The 26,469-nt window shown below is 57.8% G+C and overlaps 1 protein-coding gene across 1 annotated transcript in view; it reads left to right on the top strand.

The window, feature by feature from the left end:
• Positions 1-26,469, top strand: part of TCERG1L (transcription elongation regulator 1 like) — a 156,111-nt gene that overhangs the window by 14,219 nt on the left and 115,423 nt on the right. The window contains exon 4 of the mRNA XM_062214993.1: positions 25,047-25,226. Coding sequence (XP_062070977.1) covers positions 25,047-25,226 — 180 coding nt within the window. The remainder of the gene's footprint in view (positions 1-25,046; positions 25,227-26,469) is intronic.

Here is a 26,469-nt window from a genome sequence, read left to right on the forward strand (position 1 = left end):
GTGCCTGGTGACCTCCTGCCTCTCACCCCCTGTGGCCTGGTGCCCCAGCTGCACCTGGGTTAACAGCAGGGGCGGAGTCGCTCACAGGTGTTCTTGGCGCCGCCCCCACACCCCAGGGAGGCGCTCAGGATGCAGAGCTTGTTCAGAAAACAGGAAGTCCTGAGACTGACGTCCGCGTTAGGAAGTGTCACCAGCGCTGAGACTGACGTCCGCGTTAGGAAGTGTCACCAGCGCTGAGACTGACGTCCGCGTTAGGAAGTGTCACCAGCGCTGAGACTGACGTCCGCGTTAGGAAGTGTCACCAGCGCTGAGACTGACATCCGCGTTAGGAAGTGTCACCAGTCCTGAGACTGACGTCCGCGTTAGGAAGTGTCACCAGCGCTAAGACTGACGTCCGCGTTAGGAAGTGTCACCAGTCCTGAGACTGACGTCCGCGTTAGGAAGTGTCACCAGCGCTGAGACTGACGTCCGCGTTAGGAAGTGTCACCAGCACTGAGACTGACGTCCGCGTTAGGAAGTGTCACCAGTCCTGAGACTGACGTCCGCGTTAGGAAGTGTCACCAGCACTGAGACTGACGTCCACGTTAGGAAGTGTCACCAGTCCTGAGACTGACGTCCGCGTTAGGAAATGTCACCAGTCCTGAGACTGACGTCCACGTTAGGAAGTGTCACCAGTCCTGAGACTGTCGTCCGCGTTAGGAAGTGTCACCAGTCCTGAGACTGACGTCCGCGTTAGGAAGTGTCACCAGTCCTGAGACTGACGTCCGCGTTAGGAAGTGTCACCAGCGCTAAGACTGACGTCCACGTTAGGAAGTGTCACCAGCGCTAAGACTGACGTCCGCGTTAGGAAGTGTCACCAGTCCTGAGACTGACGTCCGCGTTAGGAAGTGTCACCAGCGCTGAGACTGACGTCCGCGTTAGGAAGTGTCACCAGTCCTGAGACTGACGTCCGCGTTAGGAAGTGTCACCAGCGCTGAGACTGACGTCCGCGTTAGGAAGTGTCACCAGTCCTGAGACTGACGTCCGCGTTAGGAAGTGTCACCAGTCCTGAGACTGACGTCCGCGTTAGGAAGTGTCACCAGCACTGCCACTTTTTTCAGAAGTAGAAGTGAACTATACATCGCATTGTAAGGACGGCTGCAGAAACCCGAAGGGCGCTAAGGAGCTGTTGGTGTGGTGACGGTGACGGTGACGGTGATGGTGGCGTGACGGTGACGGTGATGGTGATGGTGATAGTTATGGTGACAGTGATGGTGATGGTGACGGTAATGGTTATGGTGACAGTGATGGTGATGGTGACAGTGATGGTGATGGTGACGGTGACAGTGATAGTGACGGTGACAGTGATGGTGATGGTGACAGTGATGGTGACGGTGATAGTGACGTGATGGTGACGGTGACAGTGATAGTGTCGGTGATGGTGACGTGATGGTGACAGTGACGGTGACAGTGACAGTGATGGTGACGATGACGGTGACGGTGACAGCTGCTGAGATCAAGTGTGGTCATCTCAGCACTGCAGACTGTGATGGTGACGTCATTGCTGGGAGCCTAAGGATAAAAATATGTGCATGGTTTGGCAAAATGCAGGTGCGACAGCCAGAAAGAAGGGTGGGGGTGACGTGACCACCGGTGGCGGCAGTGCTGGGCCTGGCTGGGGTCCCCGGAGGAGCGCTCTGTGACTTCACGGAACTTTCTGGACATTGCGGGCGACAGTGAGAAACGAGGCAGGAAGGGGAAATGCTGCTTCCATACTCGGGAGACTCAGCACAGCCTCAGAGCCCTTACAGTGAAGAGATGAGCACAACCGACGGGGGAAATACAGCCCGCACGCCGCCGCGTCGCCGTGGACCTCGGCTGGGGAATTTGGTGAGGAGTTGTGTGTTTCAAGTGGAGAGACTCTTGGGCTGGCAGTGTGGGGTAGTGGGCTAAGCCTCTGCCTGTGATGCCAGCTTTCCTATGGGTGCCGGTTCAAGTCCGGGCTGCTCCTCTTCTGATCCAGCTCTCTGCTGTGGCCTGGGAAGGCAGTGGAAGATGGCCCGAGTGCTTGGGCCACTGCACCCACGTGGGAGACCCGGAAGAAGCTCCTGGCTTCGGATTGGCCCAGCTCTGGCCATTGTGGTCATTTGGGGAGTGGAGCAGATGGAAGACCTCTCTTCCTGTCTCTCCCCCTCTGTCTGTAACTCTGCCTTTCAAGTAAATAAATAAGTTTTTAAAAAAATTGGAGAGACTTGTCATGATCTTGGAAGGGAAAGTGGCACGGTGTTAGGATGTAAATCCTTGAGTTAATTTATGGGTATAATTCTAACTACATCACTTCTTGGAAATGTGAGAAAACCATTTAGAAGTATTTGCCAATGGAATATGCACATGAGATTAAGAATGGTCTCTATATTGCATATATTTCTGTATATATGTATATGGGATTTAACTTATTCCAAAGTTACATTAGTATTTTATGTGCTACTGATATTTTTATCTACATATAGACAATCTAATGTGTTGAGTTGTTATATATCACAATTTATTCTAATACCATAACAAACATAGACATGGACAGATGACTCTAGAATAATTTTACGTGGGGGCTGGCACTGTGGCATGGCACGTAGAGCCATGGCCTGTGGTGCCGGCGTCCCATATGGGTGCCGGTTCAAGTCCCGCTGCTCCAATTCTGCTCCAGCTCCCTGCTTTTGTGCCTGGAAAGCAGTGGAAGATGGTCCAAGTGCTTGGGTCCTGGCACCCACTGGGAGACCCAAAGGAAGCTCCTGGCTCCTGGCTTCAGATCGGCCATTTCCAGCCATTGTGGCCATCTGGGGAGTGAACCAGCGGATGGAAAACCTCTCTGTCCCTCTCTCTCTGTAACTCTGCCTTTCAAGTAAATAAATAAGTCTTAGCGAAAGATCGGTCACAAGTAACCTTGGCTGACGTGTGCCTTGCACGTCACTGAGGGGTGAGGATTTGACACCCTCGTGCCGTGCTCTCCTGTTGAAGTGTGCGTCTGGTTCTGCTCGCGTCTGCAACGCTGCGACAGGACACGGTTCACTCTCACACGCCCACAAGCCGGGGTAGTGGGGCGTGCAGCTGGACTTTTAGATCCTCTAAAAATTATGTGTAATTTCGGTGAGTGATTCTGCTCTATGGCAGATTATAGAATGCGAGTGCGTGGGAAATGATACATTATTCATGATACCAGAGGAACTGTGAAGTCTCAGACGCCATAACTAGATAATTGACTAAATGAATTATGATACATCAATATTAACAAATGAGTAGTCTTCAACTATTAATAAAATCACATTGAGAAGATTATTGAATGAGAACAGAAAATGCTCATGTTAGTGTTGCGTCTTTAGAAGTGGTTTACTGGGCCAGCGCTGTGGCGTAGTGAGTAAAGCCACCGCCTACAGTGCCGGCATCCCACATGGGCGCCGGTTTGAGTCCCGGCTGCTCCACTTCTGATCCAGCTCTCTGCTGTGGCCTGGGAGAGCAGTGGAAGATGGTCCAGGTCCTTGGGCCCCTGCACCCACGTGGGAGACCTGGAAGAAGCTCCTGGCTTCGGATCAGCACAGCTCCGGCTGTTGTGGCTATATGGGGTGTGAACCAGCGGATGGAAGACCTCTCTCTCTCTCTCTCTCTCTCTCTCTCTGCCTCTCCTTCTCTGTGTAACTCTGACTTTCAAATAAATAAGTAAATATTTAAAAAGAAAAAAAGAAGTAGTTTATGAGCTGTATGAACAGTAGGGTCCAAATTGAGAGCACTGTGCACGCTGCACACACATGTACCAGTGCACGGAAGGCACATGGGCACGCATGCTCACACATGTACAGAACATGTACACAGCCCAGATGCTGATACAGACACCGTGACATGCACAGAGGGACATGGACACACATGCACGGGACCCACACATGTGCACGGTGACATGCACAGACACACACATACATTGACACAATTGCTTAACCACTGACATGTGCGTGTAGGTAAATGATGGATGGTCACGCGTGTAGCTGAATGATGGATGGTCATGCGTGTAGCTGAATGATGGATGGTCACACGTGTAGGTAAATGATAGATGGTCACGTGTGTAGCTGAATGATGGATGGTCATCCACTGAGAGCATAGGAGTGGTTGTTTCTGGATGCTGGGATGACAGGGTACTTGTGTTTCCAATTATATTTCTTTGATTTTTCATTTTTTAGTGAATTTCTTTATAAAAATATTTTTAGTGATTACCTTTATAATCAGAAAAGCAGCATAAAAACACGAAACTTGGGGGCCTGCGTGGTGGGGAATGAGTAAAGCTGCCCCCTGCCGTGCTGGCGTCCCACGGGCCCCGAGCGGCTGCACTTCCAGTCCAGCTCCCAGCGTGTAGCTGAATGATGGATGGTCACGTGTGTAGGTAAATGATGGATGGTCACATGTGTAGGTAAATGATGGATGGCCACGCGTGTAGGTAAATGATGGATGGTCACGTGTGTAGCTGAATGATGGATGGCCACGTGTGTAGGTAAATGATGGATGGCCACGCGTGTAGGTAAATGATGGATGGCCACGTGTGTAGGTAAATGATGGATGGCCACGCGTGTAGGTAAATGATGGATGGTCACGTGTGTAGCTGAATGATGGATGGTCATGCGTGTAGGTAAATGATGGATGGTCACACGTGTAGGTAAATGATGGATGGTCACGCGTGTAGCTGAATGATGGATGGTCATCCACTGAGAGCATAGGAGTGGTTGTTTCTGGATGCTGGGATGACAGGGTACTTGTGTTTCCAATTATATTTCTTTGATTTTTCATTTTTTAGTGAATTTCTTTATAAAAATATTTTTAGTGATTACTTTTATAATCAGAAAAGCAGCATAAAAACACGAAACTTGGGGGCCTGCGTGGTGGGGAATGAGTAAAGCTGCCCCCTGCCGTGCTGGCGTCCCACGGGCCCCGAGCGGCTGCACTTCCAGTCCAGCTCCCTGCTGTGGCCTGGGAAAGCAGAAGACGCCCAAGTGCTGGGGCCCTGCACGCCTGTGGGAGACCCGGATGGAGCTCCGGGCTGTGGCCTGGCCCAGCCCTGGCTGTTGCGGACATCTGGGGGGTGAACCAGCGGATGGACGATCTCTCTCTCTCTACCTCTCTCTCTCTCTAACGCTGCCTTTCAAATAAACGAAATCTTTAAAAACTCACGAGATTTCGTACTTTTTGTTGTTGGCATTGGATGTGAGACGTCAGCTGGTGCTGGAGACCTCACGGCTGCGTCACTCACAGGTGAGGGCCGGGGGCCCGGCCGTCAGCCCCACACGGACGTGGCTGTGCTCACGCGGCATTCCACTGTTTGACGGGTGCAGGGCGTCTGGTTTTCGTTCCTGTCTCATCGCAGGAAACAGGAGGAGTGTTTCACGGTTCTGACCCCCTGAGTTTTTTTTTTTTTTGACAGGCAGAGTGGACAGTGAGAGAGAGACAGAGAGAAAGGTCTTCCTTCCGTTGGTTCACCCCCTAAGTGGCCGCTATGGGCGGCACATGTGGCCAGCACACTGCCCTGATCTGAAGCCAGGCGCTTCTCCTGGTCTCCCACGCGGGTGCAGGGCCCAAGCACCTGGGCCATCCTCCACTGCCTTCCTGGGCCACAGCAGAGAGCTGGCCTGGAAGAGGGGCAACCGGGACAGAATCCGGGGCCCCGACCGGGACTAGAACCTGGGGTGCTGGTGCTGCAGGCGGAGGATTAGCCTACTGAGCCATGGCACTGGGCAGATCCCCCTGAGTTTTGAAACTTTGCCTCATATGGGGTTTAAAGAGCTTGAATTAGGCCGGCGCCGTGGCTTAACAGGCTAATCCTCCGCTTTGCAGTGCCGGCACACTGGGTTCTAGTCCCGGTTGCCCCTCTTCCAGGCCAGCTCTCTGCTATGGCCTGGGAAGGCAGTGGAGGATGGCCCAAGTGCTTGGGCCCTGCACCCCTTGGGAGACCAGGAGAAGCACCTGGCTCCTGGCTTCGGATCAGCGAGATGCGCTGGCCGCAGCGGCCATTGGAGGGTGAACCAACGGCAAAAAGGAAGACCTTTCTCTCTGTCTCTCTCTCACTATCCACTCTGCCTGTCAAACAAACAAACAAACAAACAAAACAAAACAAAAGAGCTTGAATTAAAAAGTGCCACAAAATAGGGGGCTTAGGGCCACGGCCCTGGAGGCTGAGCCGGTAGCAGGGGCTCTGGGTGGGGGCTGGGCTAGCCTCTGGGTCCTCAGCCCTTCCCCACCCTCCCGTAGCCACGGCACTCCCAGCTCTTCTCCCTGCACTCACAGCCACCCTCTGGCGGCCTGTTCTGAGGAGGAGCTCAGAGTCACCAGGCGGTAGCAATGGCCTTGGGGTCGCTGGGGATGCTTCCGAAGGCACCAGACAGCAGAGAGACCTTTCTGGACCCCACCTGACCCCGGGAGCGGGGGGACACGCACTTTGTCTTAGTAGGAGATGAGGTGGCCTGACGTCACGGCTGCCAGTTATGCGGCTGGTGGTGGTCGGTTAGGCTCTGCCCTGCACCGCACTGGGGTGGTCGCACGTCTCTCCAATTCCAGAGAAAACCGTGAGAAGACAAATCCCAGCTGTGACCTGTGCCATCTGGGGGAAGTCAGAGGAACACGTGTGTGTTCCCCACAGTGCGCGGCTCAGGATGGAGTTTGGGAAAGTGGCCTCCAGGGTGACTGAGCGCAGACTGACCGCAGAACGACCTCTGGCCCAGCTGGTGGCCTGTCCTTGGGGAAGGTGCATAACCCCCAGGCCTCCGTTTTCCCATCTGTAAACTGGGATTATTGCAAGAGTGAAGCACATTCTTTTTTTTTTTTTTTAAAACTTTTATTTAGTAAATATAAATTTCCAAAGTACAGTTTATGGATTACAATGGCTTCTCCCCCACCCCCATAACTTCCTTCCCAGTCACACCCCTCCCATCTCCTGCTCCCTCTCCCCTTCCATTCACATCAAGATTCATTTTCAATTCTCTTTATATACAGAAGATCGATTTAGTATATATTGAGTAAAGATTTCATCAGTTTGCACCCACACAGAAACACAAAGTATAAAGTACTGTTTCAGTACTAGTTATAGCATTACTTCACATTGGACAACACATTAAGGACAGATCCCACATGAGGAGTAAGTACACAGTGACTCCTGTTGTTGACTTAACAATTTGACACTCTTGTTTATGGCGTCAGTAATCTCCCTAGGCTCTAGTCATGAGTTGCCAAGGCTATGGAAGCCTTTTGAGGTCAGACAAGGTCGTAGTCACAGTGGAAGTTCTCTCCTCCCTTCAGAGAAAGGTGCCTCCTTCTTTGATGGCCCCGTTCTGTCCACTGGGAACTCACTCGCAGAGATCTCCCATTTAGGTCCTTTTTTTTTTTTTTTTTTTTTTGCCACAGTGTCTTGGCTTTCCATGCCTACAATACTCTCATGGTCTCTTCAGCCAGATCCGAATGCCTTAAGGGCTGATTCTGAGGCCAGAGGAAGCACATTCTTTATTTTTTTTGAAGATTTATTTTATTTATTTGAAAGTCAGGGTTACAGAGAGAGAGAGAGGTCTTCCATCTGTGGGTTCACTCCCCAAATGACCACAACAGCCAGAGCTGAGCTGATCTAAAGACAGGAGCCAGGAGCCAGGAGCTTCTTCTGGGTCTCCCACATGGGTGCAGGGGCCCAAGGACTTGGGCCATCTTCTACTGCTATCCAAGGTCATAGCAGAGAGCTGGATCAGAAGTGGAGCATCCAGGACTCGAACCGGCGCCCATATGGGATGCTGGTGCTGCAGGCCGTGGCTTTAACCTGCTGCGCCACCATGCCAGCCCCAGTATGAAGCACATTCTCTGACAAGAGGAGTTGATATGATTGGCTGCTGCCTGCGGGGTGGCCATGGTATTGGCACTGTCCTGGCTGCTGGCCCCTAATCAAGTGCGTGGAGGTGGGAAAGAAGCAGGTGCCCCTTTGCAAGTCCTCTGGACGCCACGTGGCTTCTCTCGGTCTGGACTGGACTCCCAGGTGCCGTGCGCGTGAATACTGACTGTCTCAGCCCACCGCGGGCTCAGACGTCGCCTTACACAGAAGGACTGCGGAGGCTGGACATCGGACGAGACTGCGCTCAGCCTGTGAAATGGCGAGGGTTCTGCCTCTCGGTGAGCGCTGGCCGGTGTTAGTGCTGAGTGGCCAGAGCGTGTCCGTGACAGCCGTGGCCTCGGTCGCTGAGCGGGAGGTGAGCAGCCCCTCCTCTCCTGCTGGACGTCACAGACCCCAGTACCCTTCTAAAGCGGCCTTTTTCCGTGGAAGTATCCTGCACGCTGGTGATGGATCCGACATTTCTGACATCTTGACAGCGTGATGTGGCCGGCGAAGCCTGAGCAGGTGTTTGTTTCAGACGGAGCCCCCAGAACGTGACTGCTCCGTGCGAGGTCCATATCCAAGGTGGGGCGGGACACCTGCCTTTGTGTTGGCCTTGTCTGTGCCATCGAGGGGCATTTTGCACTCAACACAGGTCCCTCAGTTCACGCACTCAACAGCGGCGTGTGTGGTCTCCCCCCACTGGGCAAGGCGGGAGCGAAGGCCTCAGCGCTCTCTCTGGGAGTTTGCAGACTGTCCAGTGACTTCTAAGGTGGCGTGGCAAAGAGGTTTGTGCGTCGCTCGTTCTAGGAGCTAAGAGGACCGGGTCGCAGCTCCCGGGGTCTGTGATCTTGGAGAGCGGTTACGGGCTCGCTCTGCACGGCGTTTACAGGGAGCAGCTGGCGTGCTGCTTCCACGCACAAATGGTCTGCGTTTCATTCGGATGCATTTTACTTCCTCCAATATAAGAACGATCCACAGTTGTTAGACATAAAAACCTGGAGATCACTGAAATGGAGGCAAGGGGACGCCCAGCCGCCGGGAGCGTTTACGAGCGGCCCGGCCTCTTGGTGAGTGGCCGCAACCCCAGTTGTGCAGGCTTGGCCTTGGTAGCCAGCGCGTCCGTCTCTGTGATGCTGCACACTCGTTTATGGCGTCCTCGGTGAATTCTGAAAGTCCAGCTCGGATCAGAGCTTAACCGAAACACATCGGAGGAGACGGCGCCCAGGCCTTCGCTGTGCAAAACACCTGCTGGACACCGAGCCTCAAGTCTTTCCAGAGACTTCTTTTTTTGACAGAGTTAGAGAGAGAGAGAGGCAGAGAGAAAGGTCTTCCTTCCGTTGGTTCACCCCCCAAATGGCCGCTATGGCTGGAGCTGCGCCGATCCGAAGCCAGAAGCCAGGTGCCTCCTCCTGGTCTCCCATGCGGGTGCAGGGCCCAAGCACTTGGGCCATCCTCCACTGCCCTCCTGGGCCACAGCAGAGAGCTGGACTGGAGGAGGGGCAACCGGGACTAGAACCGGCGCCCATATGGATGCTGGTGCCGCAGGTGGAGGATTAGCCTAGTGAGCCACGGCGCCAGCCCCCAGAGACTTCTTAACCACCTTGTCCAACCATTTCTCCTGCTTCAGGACATGAGGACAGCCAGGCAGGAGCCACCAAGGCGCTTGTGTCCAGGGAAGAGTTGTGTGTCTGTCCGTTCCTGGGTGTTTTTCACGGGAATGTTTAAGTTCTGGTTTTCATCGGCTGCCTGGGGCCGTGAGCTCAGGGTCCGATGCGGGCGTGGCAGAGGTCCATGCTGCTGGCACTCGGGACACTCGTGACGCTCTTGGTCAGCACGGGCGTCCAGTGCAGGCTGGGCTGGGGGCCCTTGGCCTGGCTCAGGGTCGCCTGTCCTTCCTGCTTGCCTGGTGGCGTTGAGTCGTTTTCAGGTAGGACAATCACGCTTTTCTTTTTTCAGGCTGGTCTTGTGCCAGGTGCCAGTGTGGAGCTTGGTCTTGCTCTGCGTGGGGCTCGCACGCACATTGTCCCGTGGAGGTGCCCGCCTGCCGTGTCTCCTGCCGCACTCCGCTGGCCTTAGTGGGAAGGTGTGTGGCCCCTGGCGTCGGCTGTGGGGCGGCCCCTCCTTGTTAATTCTTTGGGAGAGGTTCAGGAGAGTAGAATGGACATTCCTTAAATAACAATGTGTAAGACGACAGGTGAACCTAAGAACCTGGCCGTGACTGGTGAGACCCAGCTGCTTCAGTGCCTTTAGTTGTGTGGCTCCTCACCTTCTAACTGTGTTCTGATGGGATTGACGACTGTATTTAGATTTTTCTAGAATTCATGCTTGCATCTAAGTTTCTAAATTTACTTTCATATAAGATTATTCATTGTTTACCTTTTAATACGTTCTATCATAGTTATCTACTTCTTAGTGTGTGCTACTTATACCTTGTCATTTAGAAAAAATAACTTCTTTAGCTACGCTAGGAGTTTGTTCATTTTATTCGTTCCTCAGAAAAGGCCTCAGATCTTTCCCGTCCACATCCAGGTGTTTGCTGATTTCTGTTCTCATCTCCATTGTCTCCCTTTTTGGGTTTATTCTTTCCTTTTTCTTTTTCTTAAATCCTTAAGGTGTATATGTGCAAGTCCATTCTGTCTTCTATAAAGGATTTAAGACAGTAAAGTGCCTTCATCTCTATATACCATCTTCTTTTGGTAAAGATTTATTTATTTATTTGTAAGAGAGAGGTCTTCCATCTGCTGGTTCACTCCCCAGATGGCTGCAATGGTCAAGGCTGGGCCAGGCTGAAGCCAGGAGCCAGGAGCTCTATCCAGGTCTCCCATGGAGGTGCAGGCCCATCAGCAGGGAGCTGGATTGGAAGTGGAGCAGCTGGGACAGGAACCAGCACTCGCAGGGATGCCAGCGTTGCTGGTGGCAGCTTAACCTGAGATGCCACAACACTGACCCCTTTTATCATTTTTACTGCTTCCCATGAATTTTTGAGTGTAGTATTTTTATTATCACTTCATTAAACATATTGTCAATTTTCAGTGTAATTTTTAAACTGTGATTTTTTGGGTAATTTGTATTTAATTTTCTACCTATGGATATTTGTAGTTTTATTTTTGGTCTTCATTTGTCATTTTGAGAAGTCCAGCAGGGAGGTCTCTCGGTGAGGATGGGGTCCTTGGGTGGGCGCCCTGTCTGTCTTGCTCACTGCCTGGTCTCCAAGGCCTGGCCAGGAGTCTGGCATCACCAGGGCTTGGCAAATATAAATGGATAGTCAATGCCATGAACACGGATTGAGGGCCTACTGTGTGCTGTGCACCGGCACATGTGCGGGGGTAGAGCAATGAACAAAACAAACACGAGAGACAAGAGGGCTCTCACACTCGAGGGCATGCTGGCTGTGGATGCCCTCGCTTGTCAGCTCGCTCTTGCCTTGAGATCCGGTCTGCAGCGCGGGGCCACTTTGGTTGTTTCCTGTGATGAGGAATCGTCCACTTCTGCCTCCAGGTCTTCTCACCCTTGGCACGTCCCCCACCCCTTCTTCTTCATTTGTAAAGATTTATTTATTTGAAAGACAGAGTTACAGAGAGGTAGAGAGAGAGAGAGGGAGAGAGAGCGAGAGAGAGAGAGAGAGAGAGGTTTCCCATCTGCTGGTTCACTCCCAGATGGCCACAACAGCTGGAGCTGTGCTGATCCGAAGCCAGGAGCCAGGAGCTTCTTCCAGGTCTCCCATGTGGGTTCAGGGGCCCCGGGACTTGGGCCATCCTCCACTGCTTTCCCAGGCCATAGCAGAGAGCTGGATCAGAAATGGAGCAGCCGGGACTTGGAACCAGTGCCCATATGGGATGCCGGCACTGCAGGCTGCGGCTTTACCCGCTACGCCAGAGCTCCAGCCCTGCACGGCACATTTTTGCTCTGCCCTGCAGTGCCCCGCGTGTCGTGGTCCTGGTCCCCGTCATCACGCTCCTGAGTTCATGAAGATGTCGCTTCACGGCGAGTGCTGAGAACAGGATGTCATGTGTGCCGGTCATGGGGCTTTGGGAAGTTCCTCCCGCGTGGCTCAGTGGAGGAACCGAGCAGAGCACGTTGGGGATTTTGGATCGGATGTGAGGGGAAGGGCCCCCCCCAAGGGCAGGAGAGGAAACTCCCCGAGAAGGACTCGGGGTTGCAGCCCCCGGTGCCGTGGGGAGAGGGAAATGTGCTCGTGGGCTCACCCCCAGCTCCCCGGGAGCCCCTGAGCCTGCACAAACAGTGTGGGGTGTACTCAAGATGAGCACTCGTGTGAGGGAGCATCATCTTCCACACAGTGGTTTGCTTGTAATTGGAAATGAACCTTGACTCTCTGTGATCTGATTGGCCAGTTTGCGTTCATTCTCCATGGTAGAGGGATGCACCTGCACGGCAGATTTGCTCGGGTGGATGGGGGCCACAGGCACCCCCACCATGCATTGCTGCGAGCCCTCACACACGGCAGACCCTCAAGAGGTACTGCTGGCCTTGTGAAAGGCAGACTGGGTCGACTGGGAACAGAGAACAGGGTCCTGCAATTTGGGGAGATGTGGGGTCCTGCTGTTGGTCGTGGATCACTTCTGAGGTCAGGAGCAGAGGCTGTGCACATGGACACGGCCTTGCATGAGCGGCCCGCACAGTGGTCACTTGAATGTGAATTTTCTTTTTTTATTATTTATTTATTTATTTTTTGACAGGCAGAGAGTGGACAGGAGAGAGAGACACAGAGAGAAAGGTCTTCCTTTTCCATTGGTTCACCCCTCAATGGTTGCTGTGGCCGGTGCGCTGCGTCCGGCGCACTGCGCGGATCCGAAGCCAGGAGCCAGGTGCTTCTCCTGGTCTCCCATGCGGGTGCAGGGCCCAAGCACTTGGGCCATCCTCCACTGCACTCCCGGGCCACAGCAGAGAGCTGGCCTGGAAGAGGGGCAACCGGGACAGAATCCGGTACCCTGACCGGGACTAGAACCCGGGGTGCCAGCGCCGCAGGCGGAGGATTAGCCAAGTGAGCTGTGGCGCAGGCCTCGAATGTGAATTTTCTAAAAGAGTATTTGAGAGAGAAAGATGGGGATGGCACACACACACACGCACACACACACGCACACACACGCGCACGCGCACGCGCACGCACACACGCACGCACACACACGTGCACACACACGCACACATATACACATGCGCGCACACGCGCACACACACATACGCACACGCACACATGCACACGCACACACACACACAAACACACACGCACATGCACACACACGCACACACACACAATGAGAGGCAGGTTCACTCCTCAGATGTCCATGACAGCTAGGACTGGGCCAGGAGCTGGGAATTCGGTCCAGGGCTCCCATGTGGTGGCAGGGACCCAAGTGCTCGGGCCGTGACCACTGCCTGCCAGTGTGCGCATCAGCAGGAGGCTGGAGTGAGGAGCCGGCATCAGGACTCCACCTGTGTGCTCTGTTGGGGCGTCTGCCTCTCGCCGGGTAAACACCTGGTCCTTGAATAGGGGTCAAGAGATGGCTCTTCGGCCGGCGCCGCGGCTCAGCAGGCTAATCCTCCGCCATGTGGCGCCGACACACCGGGTTCTAGTCCCGGTCAGGGTGCCGGATTCTATCCTGGTTGCCCCTCTTCCAGGCCAGCTCTCTGCTATGGCCCGGGAAGGCAGTGGAGGATGGCCCAAGTGCTTGGGCCCCTGCACCCTCATGGGAGACCAGGAGGAAGCTCCTGGCTCCTGGCTTCGGATCAGCGTGGTGCGCCGGCCATGGCGGCCATTGGAGGGTGAACCAACGGCAAAGGAAGACCTTTCTCTCTGTCTCTCTCTCTCACTGTCCACTCTGCCTGTCAAAAAAAAAAAAAAAAAGAGGTGGCTCTTCAGTCAGACGAGGGAGGCGAGGGACCCTGTGGGCTTGCTGGGCTCCCCCGTGTGGTGACGCTTTGCTTTGTCCCCTGGAGGTGAGTCAGCAGCACTGTGGCTGTTGGGAGGACCTGGCTTACACCCTCTCACTGCCACTGGCCTGGGATGGCCGGTGTGGACAGCAGGGTGACCACGGCCCATCTTGAGCCCATCTCGCGCCTCTCCGAGGCTGCCCAGGGGCCCACATCCCAACCACATGGAGAGCAGGCATGTGTGAGCACACGTGTGCACATGTGTGCACCTGCCCAAGCCTATGCTTCATGGAGCTCAGTGCTGCGAGCAGCTCATGGGCTCTGCTGGCCCCGTGACGCATGGACAGGATCTCGCCCACAGACTTCCCCTGAGGGCAACGTGACCTTGGCAGTGCAAGCAGGAGGTGGGCCAGGGAGCGGTGAGGCAGGACAGTGTGTGTCTTGGTCGCCTGAGGCTTGGCTGTGGGTGCATGCCTTCCCAGCTCCTCCACGTTGGTTACAACACTTTCCACTGGACGGTGCCTAGTCAGGCCGGACCCAGAGGCCCTGGGACTTCAAGCCCCGGAAGGGCCAGGGGAGCCCAGTGCCATCAGGAGCAACGTGAGGGCCCTGGAGGAAGTGACATCGGCCACACCAGCCCACATCCCATCAGGAATGGGCCCAGACTAGAGAGACCGCGGCCTGCATTAGCCCAGGACCCGGACACTTGGACCATCTTCCGCTGCTTTTCCCAGGCCGTTAGCGGAGAGCTGGATTGGAAGTGGAGCAGCCGGGACTCGAACTGGTGCTCATGTGGGATGCCCGCATTGCAGGCCGTGGCTTTGCCTGCTGTGCCGCAGCGCTGGCCCCAGTTTTCAGCCTGCTTTGTCCCTGGCCTTCCCCGCCAGGTCTGCAGGTGCGAGCGCTCCCGCTCCCTTGGCTGCACGAGTGTCGCCACCATGGCTGCGACGCTGGACTCTCCCATCTCGTCTGACTCGGGCCGCAGGCCTCCAGGGACACCCACCGCTGTTCCTGGTTAAATGGCACTGAAAAGTAGTCCAGTGACGCATTCCAGCCACAGCTGGCCAGGTGTGGTGAGGGGTCAGGTCCTTCGTGTGGCCCTGCGAAAGGCCCATCCTTGTCCTGCGTGGTCTTGGAAGTCGGCAGCTCCCTGGGGACGTCCGGGAGCAGAGCTGCCCGTTTGGGATCTGTCACGTGGCCTTCAACCACGTTGGTCTCTTAACAGCCGAGCGGGGGCTCTGCAGAACCCTTGGCTGCTTGACTGTGGCGCACATCTCTGCCGAGACGCACTCCCTGCCCTCCGTCCGTGCCCAGGGCTGCGAGGCAGGTGGGAGGGGGGCGTGCGCCCTGTGAGCCCCGGGCATAACGGAGCGGTGGGGACAGCCGCCTGGCAGCCCCTTCCCCTCTGAGGCCTCGCGCTGCTCCCAAAGTGGCAGCGCCGGCTGTGGTTGGGGGCAGAGGTCAGGGGCTGCCGGCCGTGCTTGTGGACTGCACGTCTCCATTGTGGGGTGGAAGGTTGACCTCTGGTCTCTGTAGCCTCAGGTGGGCTCATCCTGGGGGCCCTGCCCCAGGGGCTGTTGTGGAACCCCCAGCGTCAGCCCCTCTCAGGAGTGAGCTCACACGCCGGGCAGCTGGGGGACCCCCGATGGATGATCCTTCAGGAAGCACCCGGCCAACTTGTATTTGTTAGGCACCTACTGTATACTGGGGGTATCCGTAGGCAGAGCCCCTCTCAGGAGTCTGTGAGTCACCAAGATGGGGTGGGCTTGCCTGGGATTCCGAACCTCGGGGAAGCAGGGAGCTCTTCCAAGCCGGCCCTCCAGTCCAGCTGGGGCCACGTGCTGCACCACGTCGCCACCGTCCATGCCTGCCCGGCTCCTTCCTGTGGTGGAGCTCGGGGCCCAGCGGCCCCTCCTCCCCAGCAGGTGCGGCCAGCATGTTCGTGTCCCAGGAAGGGAGCCCCACCTTGTCTCCCTGGCCTCTGCCCTGGCGTCCTGGGACCGGACACGTGGGGGTAGCCTAGCATCAGCCGCGAGTGTTCTTCTGGGTGGTGTAACTGATACTCTCGGGTTTTAGTGACATGAATATTCACAAGGACGGGCACCAAGTTACCTGAAATCATGACATAATGAACTTAGCTGTCTAACTGGGTGCAGAGCCCAGTGGGTGCTCGGCCTCAGCGTTCTCGCCCGGTTCTGTGCACCGCGGGGCAGGCAGCAGCTCCACGTGGGCCGTGGCGGTGAGTGCCTGCACATTTCAGCTTCCACTCTGTGTGTGCATGTGTGTGAGCATGTGCACATGTGTGTGTGCATGTGTGTGTTGGGGGTTGGGAGTGCTTGCACACGGTGGGCCCCAGGGGGACATTCTGAGCTGATGTCTTCAGGGTCCTGGGTGGACACAGGCCCCACAGCTGTGCCCCTCAGCTCTGTGCAAGGAGACCAGCTGAGGGTCCCGGGGCCGTGGGGAGGCAGAGCAGGACCAGTCCTGGCTACAGCCTCTGAGAGGCGTCTGCTAAGGAACAGTGGCCACAGCTTCCTTCCCTGGAGGGTTTCCTCCTCGTCGTGAGGTAAAGGCCCAGAGACCCCTGCCCAGGGGTCCCGGAGGCCGGGGTGACTGAGACCCAGAAAAGGCGGCCCACAACAAAGCCGCCAAAACCTTTCCACTGTGTGTGGCCACTGCTGGGCCTCCAACATGGCTGCCCTGGCCATGCTGGACCCTCGAGGGGTCCCGGGATGGGCTCTGCCGGCATCTAAGGGTGCTGTGGCCCGGGCTGGGGGTCAGATGATAGAACTGCCTGAGCGAGGGTCCCCAGGCTTGAGGGCGACATCAGGCTGACCTTGTTGGTGACCCCACCCCAGCCTCTCTCTCCCCACCCTCAGGGCCAGGGCCACCTCCTCCATCCTCACCGCGCCTGGCCAGGTCCTGCAGGAAGGAGATACAGGGAGGAGCCACTTCCTTGGAGTTCCATGGCCTTGCTGCTGCCTGGGGATGGAGAGGCCACAGCCCCTGCCTGGGTGAGGGGCCCTGCCAACTCTCGGGTACCACAGACCGTGGGATGGGTGGGTGTGAAGGCATCTGAGCCCCCTCTGCTCTGTGGCTCTGGGCCCCTAGCACCGCGCGGTGGAGCCTCCCTCTCCTGCTCCCCTGACCACCGCCTCCCTCTCCTGTTCCCGTCTACTCCTCTGTCCTCTGAACCACGAAGATGCTGTTTCTGGATCTTTCTCTGCTGTCTCCTGTGGTGCTCGGGGAGGCGTGTGTTCCGAGGGAAGCAGCCGGACCCTACTGTGTGACCCCTTGTGTGTAGCATGTGGCCCGCGGTGCCTTACAGAGGAGGTGTGGGTGCCGCAGCTGGGACCCCGTGTGGCTGGCGCACAGGAGGGCGGGTGTGGGTGCCGCAGCTGGGACCCCGTGTGGCTGGCGCACAGGAGGGCGGGTGTGGGTGCCGCAGCTGGGACCCCGTGTGGCTGGCGCACAGACCCCAGGAAGAGCTTCCCTACATGCTGCAGGTCAGACTCCTTGGCACGTTGACAACGTGGAAGTGCGCCAGCCATCACTTGTGTCTTTCGGGAGAACCAGAACAGAAGCACCAAGGCCAGCCACTCAGGCGCGGGTGCTGCCCACTGCGTGCCCGAGCCTGCTCCTGGCCGTCCGGGAGACAGCGCGGTGTTGCTGTCTGAGCGGGTGCTGAGACTCAGCACAGGGCTCTTGGCATGGGGAAGAAGCCATCAGTGCCATTGCTGGCGGCCTGGGTGCCAGCTCACAGATGCCCCTGCCACAGGCTCGCTAGAGCCTGGGAAACCCACCCCATGGGTGCCCTGCGCCTACGGTCCCCATCGGATCAAACCTTTGCCAGTGGTGGGTGGAGTGACTGAAGGCCACCCGGGGCAAAGCCATTTGCCAAGAGGATGTTCACTGGCGCTTATGGCTTGGAAGACGCTGCCCAGTGGAGCAGGCACCTCGGCTATGTCTGCCAGAGCCACGCTTCTCCCCAGCGCGAGGTGCCCCAGCTGCCTGCAGCCCATACCCCCACGGGAGTTCTCAGAGACAGAGATGCCCGGATGATGCTCCACCCCCACCTTCCACAAGGACACAGAGGTTCGATGGGAGACAGGTGCTCTGCACCCCTTGGGGGTTACCAGTCCCAACCCGGCCACTCTTCCACGCCTCTGGCTGGATCCCGGGAAGCCAGCAACCCTGGGCAAGGTGGCTGGGCCTGGTTCTCAGAGCAGCCCTGTCCTGGCTGGCGCACAGGAGGGTGGGTGCGGGTGCCACAGCTGAGACCCCATGTGGCTGGTGCCCAGGAGGGCGCACAGGAGGTCTGGGTGCCTGGCACTGCTCTGCCACCAGTTCTGTTCAGAACATGGCAGAGAGGAGAGAATCCAGTGAGCCGCCGGTATGGCCGCTGGGAACTTGTGCTGAGCGGGGCCTGGTGCTCTCAGTCTGACGCCGAGGGCCCTGCAGGCGCTGCTCGCCCCACCATCCTGGTTCCCATGGACACCGTCCTCTCTCTCCCGTGAGCCCCAGGGAAAGCAGCCCTCAGCTGCTGGATGGGAGCCAGGGTTCGCAGGCTGTGCCAGGAGCGTCAACAGCCAGCCTGCCTCTGGGCAGCTCCAGCCGTGGCTGCGCCAGCCGTGGCAGTGTTAGGGAGGACGTTAAAGTCAGCCTATGAGTGTGTGAGAGGGGCCTGAAGAGACCAGCACCTGCTGTGGAAGCCCCAGACGCCCGGCCTCCTGCCCTTCCAAGCCCTGCCCAGACCCTGATACGATCCCAGGTGGTCCCAGCCCTTCCCCCAAGGAAGCTCCCAGGAGAATTCTCTCCTCAGGACCAAACGGGTTACCTGACCTGATAACTTGGGGCAATAAAACGTTCACTGATGCCCTGGGGGAAGCCCCTCTTCTCTGCCCAGCACCAGCAAATCTGGGGAGGGATTTGCTAATCACCCCACAAACCCTTCTGCCAGGGCTCCCCATCTTCTGTCCTGGAGGAGAAGGAGGAGGGGATGAAGAGACTCCCAGGAGTCCAGACAAAGACTGTGCACTCGGCTCTCTGCTCTCTGCTGAGCCGCCTGCCCGCCTGCCCGCCTGGCCTGCCCGCCTGCCTGCCCACCTGCCCGCCCAGGTGTTTTCTCTCCACCCAGCCGTGTAGCCTTGCTCTCCCCCCGTCCGTATGACTGGGCTCTTCGTCCCTTTCATTCTGACAGATGCCCTACCCCAGTAAAACCATATTCACTCTCTGTCTTGCGCCAAAATTCTTTCTTGCATGAAGACAAGAACCCTACGGCTCCCACGGCTCTCTTCTCCAGGGCCACCAGTGCCAGCCGTGGCAGCGCCAGCCGTGTCCCTGAAGCCCTGCGGTTCTGTGTGCATCCATGACCGCCCAGGATGGGGGCCTCCTGTGTCTGTTTCCTGGGGTGGGCTCGCAGACGCCCTGCAGGGTCCTTGAGTCGTCTGGGGTGAATTGGAGGGGAGGAGGCAGGGCTTCGCCGGGGGCCGGGCCTGGCACCGTGCAGTGGGGTCGGCCTGATGCCAGCGCAAGGATGGCACCAGAGCCTGGCACCGGGAGTCCTTGTGGCTGGCAGGGCGCCCCCCCCCCAGCTGAGGTAGGCAATGAGGCTCCCTTGCACGTTGGTAAGGAGAGAAGGGGGAGGGTGGCAGCGGTAGCCACCTGCCTGGGGCTGGGCCTCTGGGCTGCTGCTCCCCCTGCCCACAGGCTGTCTTCAAGGGAAGCACACAGTTAATTACTGTTTTGCTTAAAACATTGATTTTATAAGTAATCCTTATGGGATAGCATTTCTGGCTTATCTCTCGGCTGGCTTAGCAGTTTTGCTCCTCTGGCTGGACCTATCTTATCTCTCTGCTTATTTACTCAACTGAGGGATTCTCATCCCTTTGGGGAAAGGGAGTTATTATCCTTGTTTATCAGTCGACACAATTTATTGAGTGCCTGCTCATCTTCCAAACACAGCCTGAGAGGCAGCTCTCAGGGGAGCAGCTGGCGTCCCCGGCGCTCCCTGAGTCCGTGCGCTTCCCGGCTGGCGTCCTCGGCGGCCGGTACCCAGCGCGTCTGTCTGCCTGCGTTGGTCCCCTGGCTGGCCGGGCCTGACAGGTGGAGGTGCTGGGCCAGCGCCTGACAAAGCACAGGGAGGAGGGAGACAGGAACCGGAGCGGCCCACGCCCTCTCTCCCCGTGCTGGGCTGCTGTGCCCTGTGTGTGTCCCCGGCGGAGGGTGTCCCGCTGAGTTCTATGATGTGCACACAGTCCCGCCGCCCCCAGGTTCCTGTGTGGGGGAGGTGTGGTGCTGATGAGCCTGTGGTCAGAGGTCACAGTTCACAAAGACTTGGAGCCTCGGGGTCCTCGGATGAGACAGGGCCTCCTCTCTCCATGCCGTGTACCAGCTGGGCCGGGGCTGCCGCTGCCACTGCTGCTGGACCTCCCCCGGGCTGCGCTCAGCTGGTTTATGGGCAGCCAACTGGAGTCAAAGCAGATTTCAAACCATCTTTCCCAGTGCTTTTTTTTAAATTTTATTTTTAAAATTTTTTTTCTTTATTTTTGACTGGCAGAGTGGACAGTGAGAGAGAGACAGAGAGAAAGGTCTTCCTTTTCCATTGGTTCATCCCCCAGGGGCCACTGTGGCCGGCGCACCATGCTGATCCGAAGCCAGGAGCCAGGTGCTTCTCCTGGTCTCCCATGGGGTGCAGGGCCCAAGCACTTGGGCCATCCTCCACTGCCCTCCCGGGCCACAGCAGAGAGCTGGATTGGAAGAGGAGCAACCGGGACAGAATCCGGTGCCCCCGACTGGGACTAGAACCCGGGGCGCTGGTGCCGCAGGTGGAGGATTAGCCTATTGAGCTACAGCGGCACCGGCCTTTTTTTTTTAATTTTAAAGACTTTATTTATTTTATTATGTTTGAGAGAGACACACACAAAGTGAGGGACAGATGGATGAGAGATAGAGCTCCCATCTGCTGGTCTACTCCCCAAATGCCCAGAATGGCGTGGGCTGGGCTGGGATCAAAAGCTGGGAGCCAGGAACTCAACCCGGGTCCAGGTGGGTGGCAGGTGCACAGGAAGCTGGGCCTTGACCACGTGCTTCCCACGTGGGATGCGCGTGTCCCAGCCCCTGGGTTCACCGCCTGCCCCCCAGGATTTTCTCTTAGAGAGACAGACAAGGGTCGCTTGTGCCTTTTGCCTTTAGTTGAAGATGATCGGAGCAGCAGGGTCACAGGTGAGGAGGCGTCCTCAGCTCCGTCCGGGCGGCTCTCTCACCGTCGTCTTTCAAAGCCCCTTGGTTGTGTTCTCATTCGTGGTCAAAGGTCACCTTCATCGCGACCAGCAGGCGGGGTCACTGGAGCCTGTGCTTGGGGGCGAGGGGGGCATCCTCACCCCTGAAGCTTGTGAGACACAAACCGCCCTCGAAGCCGTGGCTGACGGACGCCCTCGCCGTGGCCCCGCCTCACTGTCCGGTGTTGCAATGGTGATTATTTCAAGGCCTCTCCTTCCTGCTTCCCAAGTGTGTGGTCCCTCTGGCCACCCTGTGTCCCTGAGGGGCCTCTGGCAGCCCAGTGGACACCTGGCCATGGGGAGTTGCACCCTGTGGGTGCATGGGTGGCCATGGGGAGCTTGCCCTGTAGGGGCTCAGGGGAGCTGGGAGCCGGCCACTGCCAGCCCCAAGCCCAAGCCCACGGCACAGGGGCTGAGCCATCAGCGGCTTCTGCCGTGGTATAGACTAGAGCCTGGAACTGGAGGAAGATCGAGTTCCCTTTGCCTTTTCTCCCAGGAGAAGCAGGGAGTCCAGGTGGAAGCAGCCCCATCTGGGGTCCTGGCCCTGCTGGGGACTCAGGTGAGGGAGAGGTGGGGACGGGGAGTGACAGAGCCCTGGTCCTGACTCAGAGCTGGGAGAGGGGCCTCTGCAGAGGTGGCCTCGAGAGGACCCAGGCCGCAGTTGCCACGGAGAAGGAAGGGGCGAAGGCACCCAGGTAGGCATGCAGGTGTGCACGGAGCATGACGGCCTGAAGGTGCGTCCTTGGCTGGCTCCTCCAGTCCCGGGCAGCTGGCTGTGTGCCCAGCCTGTGTGGGGAGGCCCCCTGCCTCGGGAACCACTGGCCGGTTAGGATTTTAGCCAGAGTGGGACTCCAGAGGTTCCAGTCTGTGGGCAGTGCCCAGCAGGGCTTCCCTCACACCTGCTGTGGATGTAGAGCCCTGGGGGGTTCTGGCCGCCTGCCCTGTGGTGTGTGGTCCTGCAAAGCAGCAGAAGGAGGCACACGGCCAGGGGCCGTCCTTGCGGGCCCAGTGTGGGTCCGGCCGTGGGCTGAGGGCCGAGCACTCTGGGGGTAGGCCGACCAAGGCCGGCTTCCGGGGGGTTCCTGGGCCTGATGGAACTGGGGGTGCAGGGCAGGCTCTGCCCTCTCAGCCCCTCCCCCCCCCTTCATCTTGTGCAGGGGGAGCCCCCAGTGGCTCCTGAGTCCACAGAATCCCCCAGGTTGTGCTGAGACCGCCCCCTCCAGCCTCACCCCGGCCTCCCAGCAAGCACACTCCGCCTGGGTCCCCTGCAGAGGGTCACAGAGCAGGTGGAGGGTTCCCGCGGTGCTTGCAGCAGCCAGGTGGGGGGAGCAATGATCCTGATGAGGGGGGGAGAAGTCCCAGGGGGACAGGAGATGTCTGAGCAGGGCCATGGAGGGTGTGATGGCTTCCCGCGGCCTGTGTGCGTGGGCCCGAGCACAGCCCCGATTCTCTGTGCCCCCACAGTGGCACCTGGATACTTGCCTGCCAGTGTGCGGCTGCTGGGGCTGTGGCGATGGCTGTGGGGGTGGCGATGTGGCAGATGAGAGGTGTGGCTGCCCCCGGCAGTGGCTCTGGGGGCCCTTAATGATGGAGGACAGGAAAAGCCACACAGGCCGCACGGCCGTGGTGCTGTCCCCACAGCCGGCCACGGCCATGGGAAACCGAGAGTGGAGGACCACGTATTCAGCTGCAGAGGCCACAGGGACACTTCTACACGTGTTTTCACGTGTGTGGGTTTTTTGGTTTTTTTGTTTGTTTGTTTTTGACAGGCGGAGTGGACAGTGAGAGAGAGACAGAGAGAAAGGTCTTCCTTTGCCATTGGTTCACCCTCCAATGGCTGCCGTGGCCTGCGCGTTGCACTGATCCGAAGCCAGGAGCCAGGTGCTTCTCCTGGTCTCCCATGGGGTGCAGGGCCCAAGCACTTGGGCCATCCTCCACTGCCTTCCCGGGCCACAGCAGAGAGCTGGCCTGGAAGAGGGGCAACCGGGACAGAATCCGGCGCCCCGACCGGGACTAGAACCCGGGGTGCTGGCGCCGCAGGCAGAGGATTAGCCTATTGAGCTGCAGCGCTGGCCATGTGTGTGGTTTTATACATGTGTTTATTTGATGAATTTTTGTAGTGTGCTTTCTTTAAGATGAAACATCTTTTCTGACTTTGTTTTTCTTAAGATTTATTTATTTATTTATTTGAAAGGCAGAGCAGCAGAGGGAGAGGGAGCGACACAGAGATAACTGTATCCACCGGTTCACTCCCTAAATGGCTACAAGGACCAGGGCTGTGCTGGGCCAAGACAGGGGCCAGGAGCTCCAGCCGGGTCTCTCACATGGGTGGCAGGGACTCAGCGCTGGGGCCTTCTCGGGTGCATCGGCAGGGAGCTGGTGGGAACAGAGCAGACACGGGATGCCAGTGTCCCCACGGCAGGTTAACCCGCCCCGTGTTTTCTGAGGGAGCTGGTGGGAACAGAGCAGACGCGGGATGCCAGTGTCCCCACGGCAGGTTAACCCGCCCCGTGTTTTCTGAGGGAGCTGGTGGGAACAGAGCAGACGCGGGATGCCAGTGTCGCCCCAGCAGGTTAACCCGCCCGTGTTTGCTGACTTGAAGTCTGTGCAGCTGTTAGAGCGGCCGAGATCCAGAACACTGAGAGCAGCAAGTGCAGGCAGGTGTGGAGCAGCTCCCTCGCTCACCTTCCTGCGGGCAGGCTCCCGCATCGAGGAATCCACGCACGCCGTCGGCTGGCCCTCTCCTTACCCAAAGGCGTGGAAGACTTGGGTCCACACAGAGGTCGGCACGTGGATGCTCACCACAGCTTCGTTCTTGATTGCTGAGCCCAGAAGCGTGTGTGACGCCTTCCGTGGGAGAATGGAGCAGCAGACCGAGGGGCCTCAGAGGAGGGGCGCACTCTGGGCTGTCAGGCCGTGACGGGACGCGGTGCACCTGCATGCGTGTTGCTAAGAGAAAGGTGCGGCCTGAGAGAGCTCACGCGTTGGGTCCCCATCACAGGAGCTCCTGGAAAAGGCAGGGTCGGTGGACGGTGAGGTCAGGGGCTGCCAGGGGCGGCCGGATGGACCCGGTGCTGCAGGCAGGAAACCCAGGCCGTGTGTGCAGTGATGTGGATGCCCGCCCTGTCCCTCAGCCCCCGGGACGCGCTCCCTGCTGGAGCCTGTGGCACTGGATGGTGAATGTGGCGTCACTCTCGGCTCGTCCACAATACCGAACGAGGGAGTGAGGGAACTGGGCCGCGACCGTGCCTGGGAACTCTCTGTACTTCCTGCTCTGTAAATCTGTTCTATGAAAAATAAATTTAATTAAAGAAATCTGAACATGACCATCCTAGGGAATTAGGGAGACAGGGAAAAAGACAACAAGGACTGGAGAAAATCAGCCGCAATTCTGTGTCTAGAATGTTCTCGGTCTGAAGACTTCCTTTCATTTTTCCTACCAGTTTTATTGGAGATGTGTCTGATGTCATGCTGTTAATGCCTTTCTCTTTTGCCTCCAAATCTGAACAGCTTCCTGGGGTGCAGAACCAGGGGCCTGGCCCTGAGTATTCCCTGGCTGTGTGCTCAAACAGCAGTCGGGAAGGGCCCCTAACCCCTCCAGTCCTCCCACGCCCACCTGGCCCAGAGCCAGATCACAGGCCGTTGACCCGCACGGCCTGGCCCTCGACCTCCCACAGGCCTCCCCGGCCCCACCGTTCCTTCGTGACGATGCAGCCCCACACGTCCACGCAGCTGAGTTCTCCAGTGGGGGATGCAGGTCCCACCCCTGCCCTGGTGACGTGAGCTCTGGGGCTCAGTGAACGCCACGGTGACAGCTGTGTGGCAGGGGCGTAGCACACGTCTCCACCCAGGGAGGACTCCTCTCCACGTGTGTCCTGGGGTCAGCGGCACAGCATGGGTGTCCACTCAATGGGGCGGCAGCCCTCTTGCTGCTTTTCTGGGTTTGGGGTGCTGATAGCAATGCTCACCTGCCCCCTGCAGACACCGCTGGCCTCTGACCTCCCTGCCCTCCTCCGCAGGTGTTTGCCACAGCAACCTCAAGCCGGCCAGCAGCAGCCCCACCATCGCCATCACCGCAGCCGCCATGGTCTCCGTGGAGCCTGAGGGCCTCCGGGGCCTGCCGCCCGCCAGTGTGCAGCCATGCCACTTCCTGACGCTGGCGCCCATTGCCATACCCCTGTGGACGGCCCCCTTCCCAGGTAGGTACAGAGCACAGCTCCCCTGGCACGAGGCGGGCTGGCTGCCCCCAGTCCCTCCATGTCCCAGTCAGCTGCCTCTGGCCTTGGACGCACGGTTGTGGGGTTCAAGTGCAGCTGTGAGGAGGGGCGGTGGGCTGGGTCGGGGGAGAGGGGTCTGCTGGGTTCCAGCTGCACAGACGCTCCCCCCACCCGAGCCTTCAGTGGCCCCGAGCTGTTTGCAGAGGTGACTTCCTGTTCCAGTTCCCTGGAAAGGCGCACACGGCACTGACAGTGCCTGGACCCTGGGGACGTTTGTGGTTATCTCCCATGGAGCACGGCACAGCGTGCATTGGGTGCCGTGTGCTCAGGACAGGGTCCGGCACTGGGCTGTGACAGACACCTCTGCGTGTTCACCTGCCGTGCCTGGCAGGAAGACGGGTCACTGAATTCCCTCTGCGGTTTGCGGGAGTGGCTTTGGTCTGTGGGCTTTGCTTCCGGCGTGTGTGACGTGGTCTCTTTCCACCCTGGGGTGTCCGCGGCCACATTTCCGTATCAGTTGGATTTATTAGTGGGTCACGAGGACGTTGTGTTCTCAGGAACGAAATCCGACTTGTATTTTAGCAAGCTGGTGGAAACGTGTTTAGGATATGACGGGGAAATAAATAAAATGCACGACTAATATCTGTGTGGAAAGTAGCTCACAGCTGTGGCAAGACGCTGGTTAAAATGTATCGGCCTGTTGGCACTTATTACAGGCGACCTGCCATTGTCCAGGAGAATTTATCTCAGAGCCAAACCCGCGCACTTCTGCTTCCAGGCCTTGTATGCGATTCATCAAGTGAGGAAGAATTAGGTGTCTTTTCATGTCTGTGTTCTGCACGGTTCTGTAACCCAGTTGGCCGCCATGCACATCAGGCAGCTGTCAAAACCGTGGGTGGTGTGGCCCACAGGGGTGTGTGAGGTGCCTGGACCTGGGCGTTGGTGCCACAGGCTCTGCCCTGGCATGCAGGCTGCAGGCTGAGCTCGGAAGGCGCTCGGCCAGGGCCCGCGCCGGGGCCCATGGCCAGGTCTGGCATAGCTGTTGGGTCGGCCTTGGGCTCTACCCAGGGTGATCTTAAATGAGGGGGCTCCTCGGGGCGGCGTGGCCTCCTGTGATGCTGTTCTGAGCTTACAGAGACGGCGACAGAGAGACGCCGGCTGTGTCCGTAGTGGTGTAAACCTTTGTGAAGTTCTACATGACAGAGAGGGCAGCGGAGCTTGTCCA

Source organism: Lepus europaeus, chromosome 17 (genome assembly GCF_033115175.1).
Source record: "Lepus europaeus isolate LE1 chromosome 17, mLepTim1.pri, whole genome shotgun sequence".
In the NCBI taxonomy this organism is placed as follows: domain Eukaryota; kingdom Metazoa; phylum Chordata; class Mammalia; order Lagomorpha; family Leporidae; genus Lepus; species Lepus europaeus.